General features: G+C 34.3%; 1 protein-coding gene across 9 annotated transcripts in view; it reads left to right on the top strand.

Moving 5' to 3' along the window:
- The first annotated feature begins 7,039 nt into the window (after window positions 1-7,039).
- LOC112498613 (probable disease resistance protein At1g58390) overlaps window positions 7,040-17,145 on the top strand; it is an 83,178-nt gene continuing 73,072 nt past the window's right edge. For 4 of the 9 annotated variants that reach the window (XM_052439234.1, XM_052439232.1, XM_052439236.1 and 1 more), the window contains exon 1: window positions 7,270-9,303. In XM_052439234.1, coding sequence (XP_052295194.1) covers window positions 7,392-9,303 — 1,912 coding nt within the window. In that variant the 5' untranslated portion in view covers window positions 7,270-7,391. The other 5 variants (XM_052439251.1, XM_052439238.1, XM_025099983.2 and 2 more) reach the window with 4 other exon arrangements.

Below are 17,145 nucleotides of genomic sequence, written 5' to 3' on the forward strand. Positions count from 1 at the left end.
ACTTCTTGTTTTTAGAAACCTTTTTTTTTTGTTTGTTTTCTTCTCCTTGGTCTTCCGTCGAGCTCCGGAAGAGTGAACTCAACATCGTCAGCCATCTCCTACAATCCTGAAAATGATTAAAATAAATAAGTATATCATTTAGATTAATAAGTTAATACAAGAGCAATAGCATATAATGAAATAAATAAATCACCTACTGGAAAACTGTGAAAATTAGTGCTGGAAACTAACTACAATAATGCATTCACTGATTTTCTAAATCAATATCTATTGGAATAACATCAGAATCTTTTTTGTCATAAATTCCTTCATCATCTTTCTCATCCAACTCACATATTGGAAGTTTGTTAGATAATGGAGAAAATACATCCACATCTTCACATCTTTCCACATTTAACTTATAAGCTTTGTCGGTCACTAAACAAACTATTGATTTATTATTATCTAACTGGTCCTTTACATAAAATACTTGCTTTGCATGACAAGCCAGAATAAAGCAATCAGATTTATAGCCAATCCGATTTAAATCAACTACAGTAAAACCTAAATTGTCAGTGCAAACCCCTCTATCATCTACCCAATCACACTTGAAAAGTATTTTTTTAACCCTCAGATAATCAAGCTGCCAAATCTCATCAATGACTCCATAAAACGTCATGTCTCCAAAATGAGGACTTTTATCTTTTGAGCTTGAAATCTGTAGAGTGTTAGCAACAACCCTAACATCACTATTTTGGGTCACACGATTACAATCCTGGTCCCTCGTTGTAAAATTGAAGCCATTTATCTCGTAGCCAGAGAAGGTCACCATGCTTGAGCGTGGTTTGTTTGACAACCAGCACGCTATTTCGTCAATCGGCACATTATTTGCTTTATCATGTGCCACCTATAAATTAAATTAACAAGTACCGTAATTAATAACATGTAGAAAAATCTTGTTAAGTTTATATCCTATATTGTATTTAGTTAAGTAATTCTAACCTTTGCTTGTAACCAACCAGAAAATGTACGTATGTGTTCATTTTGCAACCACATATTTGTTTTTGGCTTATAGGGGTTTCTTGATGCCAAATAATGCATATGCTCCCTACAGTGAGACCATATTAAGATTTAAAAACTAGTATATTAATCTAATAATACAATAGTAATATTTTTTTTGGAAAAATTAACAACTTACTCGATATATATTTGGATTTCAGGGGTGTTCATTAGAACACACCGGTGTGCTTGTGCCAACAAATGATCATCAACCACCTTTATGTTTGCACCTCCCAAAGGCTTTTCGATAGATAAATCAGTTGGACAACCAGTAGGCAGCCCAATAACATCACAATTTGAGAGGTACTCAGCACAAAATGCAAGTGCTTCTTCTGCAATATAACTTTCTACAATACAACCCTCAGGGCGGTAGCGATTACGAACATAATCCTTGAGAGTTTTCATTTGTCTCTCAAAAGGATACATCCGTCGAAGATAAACAGACCCACATAACCTAACTTGTTCAACTAAGTGGACTGTTAAATGGATCATTATGTCAAAAAAGCTAGGTGGGAAGTACTACTGCAGTAAGCATAAAGTGATTACAAGTTCCTCTTGTAATTGGTCAAGAGTATTAGGATCTACCACTTTACAGCATAATGTATTAAAAAAGAAGCACATCCTGATTATGGCCCTTCTCACATTTATAGGCAAACAGTTTCGAATGGCTAATGGTAGAAATTATTGCATCAAAGTATGACAGTCATGGGACTTAAGGCCTTGAAGCCAACAATCATCTATTGAAACAAGGTTTTGGACATTGGAAGAATACCCATCAAGGACTTTCACACTCAGCAAGGTTTCACAAAACTATTTTTTTTCTTTTTTACTCAAAGTATAGGGAGCTGGAGGTAGGACTTTGTTTTTTTTGTTTGTTTCATCAGGAACTAGTTTTCTAGCATTAATCCCATCTTTTGTTTTGCCTGGTTGATGAAGTAATGTGCCATATATGTTCTCGCACACATTTTTTTCAATGTGCATCACATCTAATTGATGGCGAACTAATAAATGCTTCCAATAATCTAACTAAAAAAAGATTGACTTTTTTTTTGTACAACTTTTCAGTTATGTTCTCATCACCATCACCGCCACCGCCGCCATCATGTTTCCGCTTTTTGGCCTTCTTTTTCCTAAACTTAATATCTATATCTTCCACCATATTAAAGATTTCCTCACTAGACAAAGTTTTAGGAGGCTCATTCCACTCTTGCTTCCCATTAAAAACCTTTTTCAGTTTTCGAAATAGGTGACCGAGTGGTAGAAAGCGGCGATGGCCCATATATGACATTTTCCTACTATGTGGCAACCAACATGCACAAGTGTCTATCCCACAAATTGGGCAAGCATAATAGCCCTTAACAGTACAACCAGAGAGGTTTCCGTATGCTGGAAAGTCACTAATTGTCCACATCAAGATAGCCCGTAAATTAAATGTTTCTTTTCTATAAGAATCATAAACATCAATACCTACATCCCATAGAGTTTTTAAGTCCTCAATCAAAGGTGTTAGGTATACATCTAGATCATTTCCAGGTTATTTAGGGCCAGATATCAAAAGTGACAACATCAAAAACTTTCTCTTCATACACAACCATGGAGGAAGATTATATGTTATTAATATAACAGGCCAACAACTATAAGTAGTGTTAAGTGTACTATGTGGGTTAACCCCATCAGTTGAGAAAGCTAAACGGAGATTTCTAAGTTCTTGTGCAAATTTTGGCCACTTATTGTCAATTAGTTGCCAGGCAGGTGAGTCTGCTGGGTGGCAAAGTTTGCCATCTCTAATTCTTTTATTACCATGCCATGTTAAATTTGAGTTGTTTGTGGTGATTGAAACAATCTTTTCAACCTAGGAATAGGTGGAAAATACCATAATACCTTTTTAGGAACCTTTTTCCTAAATTTTGTTGAGCTATCTTTTTTTATTTGATACCTAGATGCTCCACAATTTGGGCATTCAGCAAGATCAGCAAATTCATTCCTATACAAAATGCAGTCATTTGGACATGCATGTATTTTTTCATACTCTAAGCCTAGCACTTTCATTGTTTTCTTAACCTCGTACATTGACATAGGTAGAGTATTATTATTTGGCAAAATATCACCAAGGACTTCTAACAAAGCAGAAAACCCTTTATCGGACCACCCATAGTTCCCTTTCACATTGTAAAGTCTCATTAAACTAGATAACTTTGAATGTTTTGCACCCGGGTACAAAGGCTTTTCAGCATCTTCAAGCATATCCTTAAAAGAACTAGGATCTCTATCACAATGCTCGTAAGCATCTTCGACCATGTCAATTATATTACTGTAATCATGACATCTAAATCTTTGACTATGTGAATGGTCTTCACAGTTTATAAATGTAGATTTAGAGTCAGTCTCACCATGCCAAGTCCAAACAATATATCTTGGGAGAAAACCTTTTTCAAATAAATGATCCTTCATCGGTTGAGGAGTATGAAACTCCATATTACAACAAAAGGTGCAAGGACATCTAATTGACATCCGATTTTCAACATTCAAAATGGCAAAATCTAAGAAATCAGCAACTCCAGAACGATACTCTACAGACAATCTATCACAAGTTATCCAACTTCTGTCCATTTCAAATATTTTACCTATTCACATATGTAATGTCAGTTTAAGTTTAATTAAATTGCATGATTAATTTAAAGTTCAATGTTATTATGATTATAGTTGCAATAATAAACTTATAATTCTGGAAAATCATTAATAGCCCCTATAAATCATTAATTATAATAATAATTTAGACAAAATCCTAAAATTGAAATAAAAGAAGTTTTGAAACTTAAATAGGAGATTAATAGGTAAGATGGGTAATAATGGCTTTTTAAGTAGTCGAACTAATTCATAAGTCAAGTAACTAACAAAAGTTAAGAGTTCAAATAAATAATGTCTTCATACCACTTTGCAAGCCATTTTTAAAGATTCTATAAATCATTTTTTAACTTCAAATACAACATGCAAAACTACTTTAAAACAAGCATTTCTTTATTGAATCAAACACAAATCATCAACTTTATACAATCTCAAAATACTCACAACCACGAACTTAATTAATTCATATCATAGTCATTGTCTCTAGTACAAATCACCCAACCAAAACAGAATAAATAAACAAGTAGGATTATATAACAAAATTTGCCTCTCTTCACATGAAACAGAGATGTAAATAGTTTGTAACCACTAAATACACAGTCATTCAGCCAATATAACACCCAAACAATCATCTCCTAATCACAAAGGCAAAAGCTAAAATGAAATTTCATATTTTAGTACATTCAAAATCAACTAACTTATTGCTCAAAGTTAAGAAACGGAGCTAACAGTTTATTTCAGAAACTAAAAAAAAATGCACATTCTTAGTTTTAAATAACAATGACTGTAAATCACATGCACAAAAGTTTGAAACTGACCTCAAATGTGGCAGAAAAAAACAGAGTCGCAGTAGCAAGTGTTTTGAGTTTAAGTAATGCACCACTTAAAATGCCTGTATTTTTGGACTGCATGTGAGTGAAGATATAGAAAAATAAGAACAAAAATTTCAAGTTAAAAATAAATAAAAGAAAAAAAAAGATTTGGAAAACAAAACCCACCAGGGTTGCACTACTGTTCAATTTCTGAATATCTGAAACAACCCAAAAATAATAATTCAAAAATATTATTCATAAGCCAAATTAAAACAAACCCAATAATTAAATTGCCCAAAAAAATAAAATATTCTGCCATTACCAACTGATAACCTCCTCTACAGTTCTTTCTCTAGACTTAACTTGTCAAAGAGAATGAGATTACCTGAATACGGAACCGATGGTGCCACTTCACCCCTTGTCGATGGCTTTTACTTGCTTGCCTAGTATAGGCACTGGATGGTTTAGTTGGAGAAAAACCCCTTCGATAACAAGCGATTAGGGTTTTGGTTTGTGTTTCAATTTGGGGAAAATGGAAATACGAAACAGAGTTTTAATTTTTCATTATCTATCTAAATTAATTGAATTTAATTCGTAAATGGATAGTGCAAAATAGAAGAGATCGAGAAGAGAAGAACGAAAGAGAAAGTGAACGATGAAAGCAAGATAGAGACAGTCGATATAGTCTAAATGGGGAAAAGTCAAGTGTGTTTTATGTTGTTGTTATTTATATTTTCATTTTTTAATAATTTAAATATTATTATGACTTTGACTCATCGAGATTTGATGGTCTGTGCTCCAAACATTAAAGCTTTAAATCTTAGAGCTCTCAGGTTCGAGTTGGAGGTAAAACAAAATTTTTATGAATTTTTTTATCATTGATACTTTAGTGTTAGTGATTTTTTATGTTTAGTTTACTGACACCCTAGTATCATTAATCTCTGATTCCTATTTGTCAAAAGCGGAAAATGGTGCATATGTACATAAGTACTGACACTTTTTGCAAAGTGTCAGTAAAGCTCATTTTTCTAGTAGTGGACTCAAATGAAAATAATTATAAATAGTGTCTTAAGATATTAATCTTTTCAAAAAGACGAGGATTCATATATTACGGATACTTGAATCGAAGAATGATGCAATGGTGACCAAACAACTGTAAAATCATATAATGTTATAGTGTTAAATAAAAAAAATTATAACTATTTTTCAATCAACATTGTAACACTACACAATTTACAATTATTTTTGTCACCCTTATGTCTCTGTTAGAACTCTATCATTTTTCATTTTTTAAAAAAAACATGCTTAAAAGATCCCCAAATTTCTGTGGGATATGTATATACTTTTAAAATGAAGATATAATAAATATAAAATTTTACAAACGATCTAGTACTTTTTCTAAATTTCGTTGAAGAAATAAGATACCATCGTACATGATTAATTACGTATATTCATTTGAGTAATTTTACATTTATAACCTTGGGATACAAATTTTGTTTGTGATATACATGCAAGTCTCGTAATGTATAATTCGTCATCGAGGATTTAACACATCAACAACGGCTGATGCTGGTAATTATTCTTCTGTATCTTCAGGATTTAAGAAGAGGGTCACAGTGGGTCTAGATAATAGAATGGAGGAGTTGATAGATTTATTCATTGAGGTACCACCTCAACTTTTAGTAGTGGCCATCCTTGATAGCGTAAAATCAAGTTTGTATCAGGCCATGATTCTTCTCTAGGGAGGAGGAGGGAGCAGATGAACAAGAAACCCCCGTGTAGTGGGTTGAGAGGATTAGATGGAGATGCTGTTAAAACTAAGGTACGAGGCAGAGAAGCAAGCTGTGGAAGCCAATTAGGGTGAAGACTCTCAAAAAGCAAACACGATGATTAGCAGTATGTCTTTGCCTCGGCTCATAGTGCTAACTACTTCAACTTTGTCTGTTACTTGGAAACTTTGGTGCCTTCCATGACAATCATCTTGTGGCAGCAAGGTCAAAGATTCTATTGCTTTTGGTTTCAATGAACAGAGCTAGCTTACCAGACAGGGTTAGCATTTTATTAATTGCAAGTGGTAGCATATTTATTCATTAGCGTCACCTTCCCCTCATCTTCTCCAACCTTGCTGCAAGTGGTAGCATATTTATTCATTACCTACATTGATAAAGTTTTTAAAAATTTCCTTTTCACGAGAAATAGTCACGGAAAAACTTGTGCATGATAGAGCAGTCAGTGACTAACTCCATGAAATAATTATAAAATCATTATTTGTCTTTAATTTTCATCATATTATTTGTCTTTAATTTTCATCATACTCATTAAAAAAGTATTATGATTACATAGTCAGTGTTTTATATTCACAGATGACAAAAGTAACGAAGTACTGCCATTTTGGATTTAATTGCAAGTTGTATAATTTATTATGCTCCAAGTCCATATCACATAAACCAATACCCAATCTCTTTTCTACAACTACTTCCGTATTGTACATATTATCAAAATTCTATAATAAAACATCATTTATGTATAGAAGAAATTATTGACTAAACTAACATGCTCACACTACTTGAGTGCTGAGAGAAAGAGTTGCGTCGGTCAACCTACGACCAATTCCATTCATCAACAATAAATGTTTCAGCGGACACATAAATATTTGAATTAAGAGCTAAGAAGTTTTAACAATGATTTTTTTTTTTTAAACAAAGATTCTGCCTTGATATGTTCTAATTTGAGAGTCAACGATCTTGATTTAACTTCTTGACTGGAGAACTAGCTAAGAGAAGGGAGGTACGGGAGCCAGCACTAATGTTTGAATTGAGATCTTTAAAGCATATTTTCTTTTTCCCCTCTCTCTTTTAATTATTTCTTTGCATGCTACAAGACTGATTTCAGGGTGAATCTGAGAGAGGAGGAGATATGGACATCAGCTTCAGACTATTTTCAGAGAGGCTGAGAAGGGTGTTAGCTGGTGAAGAAGTCATGTTGTCTGATGCTGCGAAACAACCAATTCACAACCTTAATGCGGAGGTTGAAATCGTTACTTCTTGGCTGAGGGAATTTGAATATGATATCTCCTGCCTTCTGTTCCAAAAAATAGCAGAGGAGGAAATTGATGACCCAGATCTTGCGACCGTTATGCACAAAATCAATTGCTTTACGTATGAATCTGAGAAGGTCATTGACACATACATCAACAGCATCACTCAACAGAAGAGTCAAAGCAGATACAACAAGGACATTTGTGATGCTCTGCAACGACTCCAAAGCAGAATCACTGAGATTAAGCAACGGGTTCAACAACTTAAGCACATCGATCCCGAAATCATGGACAACTTCAGAAGTGTTGAAGCTGAATCCGGTTATTTTCCTGCATCTTCATCTTCTAAGAATAGGAACACGGTGGGCCTAGATGATAGAATGGAGGAGTTGTTAGATCTATTGATCGAGGGACCAACTCAGCTTTCGGTGGTGGCCATACTCGATAGCATTGGGTTGGACAAGACGGCTTTCACTGCGGAGGCTTATAACAGCAGTTATGTGAAGCATTATTTTGATTATCTCGCTTGGATTCCAGCGCCTTATCAATATGACCCTGACCAACTATTAGATGTCGTTACTGTGATTCTATTGCCTTTTTCTATGTTGAGTAAAATAAAGGATAAAGATTATGAAATGAAAAAAGTTATTCTTGGTGAATATCTAATGACTAAGCGGTATTTGATTGTGCTTGATGATGTGTGGAGCGCAGATGTATTGGATGCTATTCAAGAAATCCTTCCGGATAATCAGAATGGAAGTAGAGTGCTAATCACACTCACTCTAATTGAGATGGTCACCTCATTTCAGTTCGAAAATGGAGAGAACGTTCGCCTTGATATAGTGCCCACTAGAGGACCATTGAGGGTTAGTTACCAAGGATGGCCTTTCCTCATCTTATATCATGGAAGCATCTCATTAGAACAAAATATAGAGGAAGCAATCGAGGGACCCATGGGGCGTCTAACCGTCATATCTTGCAAGCTACCTTTTCGCTTGAAACCTTGTTTTCTCTACTTATCTGTGTTTCCCGCACACCTAGAGATATCCACCAGGCAGTTATATCAGTTGTGGATAGCTGAGGGTTTCATTCCAGACAACAGTGAGGCAACTGCTGAGAAGTACTTAGAGCAACTAATCAATAGAGGCTTTGTTGATGCAAGGAGGAGAAGAGCTGGAGGCACTATCAACACATGCTCTGTTCGTGGTCGTTGCCGTCCTGCGTTGTTAACAGTGGCTATCGAGGCGGAATTTATCTTTCTCTCGTTCATGGTTTCAGAACGTAAATCAAAAAAGAATGTTAAACGGATCAACGTTTTTGATAAACAGAGTGATTTTGTTCACTTTGTTGATGATGACTCGCACATGCATTCTTTGTTGTACTTCACTTCAAAAAGCGACCACCTTGACCCAATAGATTGGGGGATAATTTGTCTAATGTTGGAATTTCTCAGAGTATTGGACTTGGGATCTCTTGTTCTCATCCAATATCCATCCGGAATTGAAAATTTATTTCTTTTGAGATATTTAAAGTTGAATATCCCTTCCCTCAAAATCCTGCCTTCATCATTATTAAGCAATCTTCTGAACCTTTATACCCTAGACATGCCCTTTAGCTATATAGATCATACAGCAGATGAATTTTGGAAGATGAACAAACTCAGGCATCTAAATTTTGGGTCAATCACACTTCCTGCGCATCCAGGAAAATACTGCGGCTCTCTGGAAAATCTCAATTTCATTTCAGCCTTGCATCCTTGCTGCTGTACTGAAGATATATTGGGCAGACTACCTAATCTTCGAAATCTCCGGATTCGGGGAGATTTAAGTTATTATCAATTTTTGTTGTCCCAAAGTATTTGCAGATTGAGCTGCCTCGAGTCATTGAAGTTGGTGAATGAAAGCAAGATGCCACGGATCTCCAAAATCATCCTTGCTGAATACCTATTTCCTCATAGTCTAACCCACTTGAGTTTTTCTAATACTGACCTAATGGATGATCCCATGCCGACACTAGAAAAGCTGCCACTTCTTCAAGTGCTCAAACTGAAGCAAAACTCGTATTCAGGTAGAAAGCTGACTTGTGGATCTGATGGTTTTCCAAGGCTTAATGTATTGCACATGAAATCAATGCTATGGCTAGAGGAGTGGACTATGGGGACTGGGGCCATGCCAAAACTAGAATGCTTACTTATCAACCCTTGTGCTTACTTGAAAAGGGTTCCTGAACAGCTCTGGTGCATAAAGAGCTTAAACAAATTCGATTGCTGGTGGCCTCAGCCAGAGCTGAGGCAAAAGCTACGGGAATTCAAGGATAAGGAGCAGTATGGCGTTCAGCTTTATCCTTACGGAATTTGATTAGCCCTGATTGAGTTTCATGTAAGTTTTTTCTTCTTCCCCAATAACTTCAACCTTTAATTATTGATCTAATTTCATATAAAAGTTTTTTTTCCTCCACAATAGATTTGATAGTATGCAGCTGCCTAAACTATAATCATAATATAAAGTGTTTTCTACATTCTAATTGTGGTTGCTTCTAATTTTTGTCTCAACATAAACTTGAAGTGTCCATCACAGTTCCTGATGCTGACACCATTCATTAAAAACTGTATGATAAGATCTTCTATCAGTTGTATGTGCAGGTAAAAGCAGAGCGGAAAATATCTTAACTGTACTGCAGCCAAAGTTTCAATTTCAACCAGAATCCAGCCTTCATCCTTTCAGTGTTCACTTCTGCTGAGTTGTCTACACGTTGTTTGGTTTCTTTGTTTTCAAGGATTTGCATGCTAAAGTAATAATGTCATGTTCGGATTAATATATTGTACAAAAGTCTGATTAATTGTTTTACTTTCTATTTTCAGTTTCACTGGTGTGTATTCAATTTGTCAACATTCAAATTGATATATGTTATGTTTTTATTTTTATTTTATTTCTTTCTCTAGTTTTTAAGTAGCGGTACAGTTCAACTTCAAGCTTAGTACTTCAGTTAGAAGAATAGTATTTGTGCTTTGATCTCATCTCATCATCTCAACACAGGCAGAACGACATTGTTGTTCGGTTTTTTGGAATTTCACCGACGTGTCGGTCATTATAAGGGCGAGAATGCTGGTCAAAAGTCAGTTGGGGTTAGTTAAAAAAGTGCAGGAAAATTCTGGGATTGTTAGAGATGGCCTTTATGATAGTTTATAAGGCTGGTTGATGGGTCATCTTCTCAGATCTCATCAAAGCTATGGGGAGGGAGGGAGAGAGAGAGTTAAAGTAGAAAGTTGTATATTCTTGTTCTCTGTAACAAGCTCTACATCCTGGTAACCTTGATTTGCGACATAGTGAAAGCTTGAAAGCTTGTATCCTTGTTCTTCACTGGATTTAGGCACTTTGATTCAATTTTTAGTTCGGATTTCTGAGAACGAGTCTTCATACATCAAATCAAAGATGGTCTGAGGTGTTTGATCTTGGTACTGTCAGAGGATTAAACACAACAAAAAGAAACTGGGACATATTGCCTAATCTTCATAGTCTTGAGATATATGGAGATTAAGCCCTTGTCAATTTGGGTTGTCCAACAACCCTTTTAAAATCGAAAACCAGCACTAATCCTTGGTGATTTGGAGCAGAAGATTTAACGAGTAAAGTTCCGAAAGTGGAATCATACCATTACCAAAGCCCTCTTTTGCAGCAGAGAAATCCCTTATAGCCATTGAGATTAATTGATTAAATGGAGTTGACAAATGAAACAAAAACGAAAAAAAAAAAAAAACTTCAATTCTACCAAAATCATTCAACCATTAATACCCACTTTGAATAAAATTCAACATCCTTTTTTCTATCCCTTTCAGGTAATAAGTTGCTTGTGTTGTTTTTAATCTCAATAAGATATATATCATCGGCATATTGAAGTTTGTGATTATTCTAAGAAAAAATAGGTGCTTTATTATTTGAATTATCGACAAAATAATTCCATTTCATTATTTTGTTAGATCCACTATATGTACATGTTTGAATCTTATTCACAAGTTTTGATTTCACTCTCACGTTTCATATGATGTCAAATCAGATAAAAAGAAAAAAAAAATGAAAGCTAGCTTGTCGGTAGCAATTACATTAGCATTTAGCAAATGTTATTTTGAGTACAAGCACAATTTGGCTCATTTTCCAGGACCAACTATCTTCCATTTAGAAATGCATTGACAAACAGATTAATTGGTAAAATGATGGTTTCTAGATAGAATCTTTCCAAGTTGCACTAAACTCCTTTCCTCCAAGCTAAACATTAATTAATTTGCATTTGATAAAATTTTTCTTTCTATTCTTTTTGCATAACGATTGGTCACCAATCTTGATTCAATTTTTTGAATGGCAACTTACTGCTGGATTAATTAGAGAATCAGACATCACTCATAGGGCATCAATCGGGTAAAGTTATTTTCATACAATTACTTTCTTCATATCACATCAGTCTATACAAATTTATTTATACAAGATAGTTGTTACTCTATCATTATTCATCAAGAGATCTAAAGAGATATATATATATATATATTGGGGATGGATCAACAGCCCCCTAAAAATACTCTTAATTTTACACTAATTAATATTTATTAGATTTGAATTGAATCAATGGATGTGATTAATTGAAATTAAATCTTCAAGACCTTTTAATATTCTCTCTCTCCATGTGGTTCCCACTTAAAATTTTTCTCACTCTTTTATTTTTTTCCTTCGTTCACGTGATGTGCTCTCTCTCTCTTCTCTTCTCTTGTTCTTTTTAATCTATGATTTTTCGTTTGCTTTTTTCTTTCTTCCTCAGTCATAAAAAGTCTTAACTCTCTCTAGCAAAAATTCTTTACTCTCTCCAACTTTTAACTCCACAACTCTTTTTTTCACTTTTTTTTCTCTCTCCACATACCATTTGAAAGCACAAAATTATTAATTTTAACCAGCGGAACTAGTCCCCCAGCAAAACAATCATCAAACTCAAGTTTAACAAAAAATTCTTGTGAAAAAGGATGTCTATTGACAACGACATGGCATTAGAAGTTTTTCTTCAAATCTCAAGTATAGATTTGATTGGTACAAAGATTTACCACATATTATGAATAAAAATATTATAATCTTAAGTATATGAAAAAAATATGTGCGAATGGGAATATGATCTCTACTGTATATTATGAATAAAAATAAAGAAAGAGAAAATAATAGCAATTTTGAGCAAACAAATAGAAACCTTGCCTTATGCTATTTAAAATTAATAGTATTACGTCATAATTAATTTGAGAATTTGCTTTAAGTGGTCCATAAAGTAAGTCCAAAATGACTGAATAAGACAAAATTACAGAGACTTCTTTAACCAATGAAACAAGTTGGTTGCTTCAATATTCCTCGTCAATGATTTTGGTGCCCAACTCCTTGAGTCCTCCTGGAAGGATTTCAACAACAATGCTACGCAAAACTGACAATAAAAGAAAATAAGAGGGGAAACGAATGAAAACAACAATGAAGAAAAATAAGTACCATCAATGGTCTGCAGGATACAACTTAAGCCTATAGCTTGAGGCAATCACTATGCACAATAAAACTCAAATCACATATACAAGTGAAGAACTAAAAATTGAAGAAGTTGGCTATTAAACATATAAATTTCAATGAACATAATCAATCAAAATCTAAGCATACTTACAACAATTCTCTTCGTGATTATATTGATATCAATTTAACTCATTTCTTCATTCCGTAATATTTTTGCAAATAATCAAAAATAAACTTTTTAGAGAGATCTTTAATATTGAAAGGTAATTATTACAAGATTTTATTTACAATTTACCTAGATTTGATATTTCAATGCTTTTTCTACTTGGATTTAAAGGACAAATACGCTTATCATGTCCAAGTTTGCCGCATGAATTGCACTTCCTCTTCTTCTTGCCAAGAGCCAACTCAATACCACTTTTGATTCTGCCAGTGTTGTTAACATCTTTCTTCCGACCCTTGGTTTGTGAAATATTTGGATCCAAAAGTAATGGCTGAGATGAACTAATGCTAAAACAAGGATCATCTTTCTGTTGGCAAACAGTGGCTGGTTGGTTTGAAATATCTAACAACTTTTTTGCTAGCTCATTTATACCATCCATGTAAATCAAGTATGCCTCATTTGAAGATGCAACAGCACATGCTAATTTAGTAGTTTGGTGGCACATATGGCTTAGTCTCAAAGCCTCTAATTCTTCTTTACCATCATTTTTCAAAAAATCTCTCAAATCAATCTTTCTAAATTTATTTGCCTCTTGTCTCCATCTTGGAAGAATAAAATGATTCGGCAGCTTATCAATGTCTAAACGAACAAACACTTTCAGCATATGTCTGCAAAGTATTCCAACGAACTCAAATTTTTTACAATCACAAGTACCCTCATAAGTTTACGGATTTAACTTCACCATAAACTCTTCAGATTCTCCAAACTTTGTTCTCACTAGGTACTTGAGAAATTCAGCATCACATCCACTCTCTTCAACTTTGTATCGATTAACTTGGCTCCATTCATCCTTGAATTTATTAAAAACATTTATGGTATACAATTGGGATGCATGTTTCAAAAGAAATTCTCCATCATTGACAATTCGATATTTATGTTATGATTCAAAATCTTCATCACTTTCTTTTTCAATAATCCTTTTCAACGCTCCTTCATATTTCACAACAAACTCTCTAAGATTTGTCGAGGATGTTACAAAACCATTAAAGAATGAATTAATGCCCTCACTCCGTCCTGTAGTATTCATTCCAGCAAAAACAATACTACGATTATAAATAGGTGCCCAAGAAGCTTGTATTTCATATAGATGATTTAGCCATTCATTGTCTTCCAATTTATATTCTATAATCAAACTCTTCGAAGTTTCTTCAAATTCCTCTACTTTGTAAGTAGACATAATACATTTTTTTCAATCCGATCTTGAATCTTGACTTCTTGAAGTACACATATGACAACTTCTCGGCAAACTTCTTCTTAATATGCCAAAGGCATAATCGATGGTGAGTATTTGGAAAAACTGTCACAATTGCTCTTTTCATTGCCAAGTCTTGGTCAGTAATGATAGAAACTGGAGGATGTCCTCCCATAGCTTCAAGCCATGTCTCAAAAAGTCACTGAAATGTTACCTATGTTTCATCTTGTAGAAGTGCACAATCGAATTGTATTAACTGTAAGTGGTGGTTCACTCTTGTGAATGGTGCGAACGACATATCGTACTTGTTTGTTCTATAAGTTGTGTCAAATGAAACTACATCCCCAAAACAGTGATATGCCAACCACGATCGAGCATCTACCCAAAAAAATTTGGTTGCTTGCCCTTTTTCATCACATTGGATTGCATAAAAAAAATTGAGGGTTCTCAGCTTGCTTTTTCCTGAAATATATAAGGATTGATTGGGCATCCCCTCCATCCAATTACCTATGACACACATTCCTTAAGTGATTATAGCAATCTCTGTTGTTAAAGCCCATTTACGAACCTCCTAGAATTGAACAAACTTTTGCAATAGGCAAATTTTCTCTATGAAAAGCTTCAGTCAAATTCTTAGCAGCTTTAGGCATGTGTTTGTTTGACTTCATCTTTATTCTTCTAGCAGGAGTAACTACTTTATGATTGTGAGAATCCTTGAAAACCATAATCTTCCACTTATTTGACCATTTGTCATACATAACCCGCATACTAGCTTCACACCCACATTTGACAGTTGAACAATTTCTACTTCTTTTTTTTTTTTTGTATTTACCTCACTTGCATCTTTTTCATAGTGTTCTTCCATAAAATTAGGCTTATTAATCTTTGGCACATGCTTCCCTTGATGGGCAAAGTAAATTGTCCACTAGTCACCTCATTGCAGCCTACTCTACTCTTGGAAGAAGATCAAGTTCGAATCCAAAACCCCTCCTATCTACCATAATCTTCATAGTAGTTTCTAGCTTGCTCTAATGTTTCAAAAAGCATCCCCACATATGGTGCCTCTAATTGTTCAAGATTGTTTTCAACCTCTTCGCCATTGTTCCCCTGTAATGTGTCAAACAATTGAAAGAAAAATAAATAATGTATAAAAAGATAAAAATATTGAAAAAATTACGAGTTAGAAAAGTTAGGTAAAATTAATTGTAAAAAATAAATAAATAAATTATAAAAGCATGACACATACCAAATATTCATTATTTTCAGGCATTTTCACGAAGAGTTGTGGAGTTAAAAGTTGGAGAGAGTAAAAAAATTTTGCTAGAGAGAGTTAAGACTTTTTATGATTGAGGAAGAAAGAAAAAAGCAAATGAAAAGTCATAGGTTAAAAAGAACAAGAGAAGAGAAGAGAGAACACATCACGTGAAGGAAGGAAAAAAATAAAAGAGTGAGAAAATTTTAGGTGGGGATTACATGCAGAGAGAGAATATTAAAAGATTTTAAAGATTTAATTTCAATTAATCTTATCGATTGATTCAATTCAAATCTAATGGATATCAATTAGTGTAAAATTAAGAGTATTTTGAGGGGGCTGCTGATCCATCCCTATATATATATATATATATATATATATTTTATCATGATGTCTTTTAATTATTCATTGATTTGCATGCTAGGACTACCACGTGATGAGAGGGGAAGGGAAGGAGTCACGTTGCCCGAGGCAGCTAAACAACATATTCAAAACCTTCACGCAGAGATACGAAATCGTTACTTCTTTGTTGAGTGCCTGTGGAAACAACACAGCTTGGATTATGCTGCGATCAAATGCTGAAAAAGATCAAAATTGATAGAGAATTAGAAAAAGATCTTCAGCCCATTATTGAATTAGACTGTTAGCTCTCTCAAATAGACTTGCTCACATCGTTCCAACTGAAAAATGGAGAGAACATTGGGCTTAATTTAATGCCTGCAGGAGTACCACTAAAAGTTACCGATGGCCTTTTCTCATCTTATACCATGGAATTGTGTCATTAGAAAAGAATTGACTAGATACTTGGCATATCTCCAGTGGGTATTAAATGTTCGCATATTCCACATTTTAGGATTCTATACCGATCTGACCTACTACAATTATGTAATTATGTGTTATTATATGAAATAAAATAATGTAAATCTTGACTGTATATAAATAAAAATACACATATATCAGAAGATTCTTCAAAACCCAGATAAGTTCAAATTAAAAGAGGATTTAATACCATTTCACATTACCTTTTTTCTTGAAACCTTATTTTCTCTACACGTCTGTCTTTCGTTTTTATTTAGAGATATCAAACAGGCAACTGTATCAATTGTGGGTAGCTGAAGGTTTCAGTTCAAACAATAATGAGTCAACTGCTGAGAAGTTCTTGGAACAACTAGTCACGGAGGCTTTGCTGGAGCAAAAACGAGAAGAGCTGGAGGCACAGTCAACACTTGCTCAATTCCTTCTCTGCAAATTTGAACGCTTGAACACGCACCGTCATCCCAGTTCCTTGCAGTCGTCCCGAAGCCCCTGCTTTCAGTAGAGGAAAGACGATTCTGTATAGCCATCAAACAGATAAGAAAATTTGAAACAATCCAAGGTTTCTCAGATCAAATGAAACCCCAAGATCAATCAAGACCAATGGATGATCTTGTACTTAGCTCTA

This window comes from Citrus sinensis, chromosome 1 (genome assembly GCF_022201045.2).
Source record: "Citrus sinensis cultivar Valencia sweet orange chromosome 1, DVS_A1.0, whole genome shotgun sequence".
In the NCBI taxonomy this organism is placed as follows: domain Eukaryota; kingdom Viridiplantae; phylum Streptophyta; class Magnoliopsida; order Sapindales; family Rutaceae; genus Citrus; species Citrus sinensis.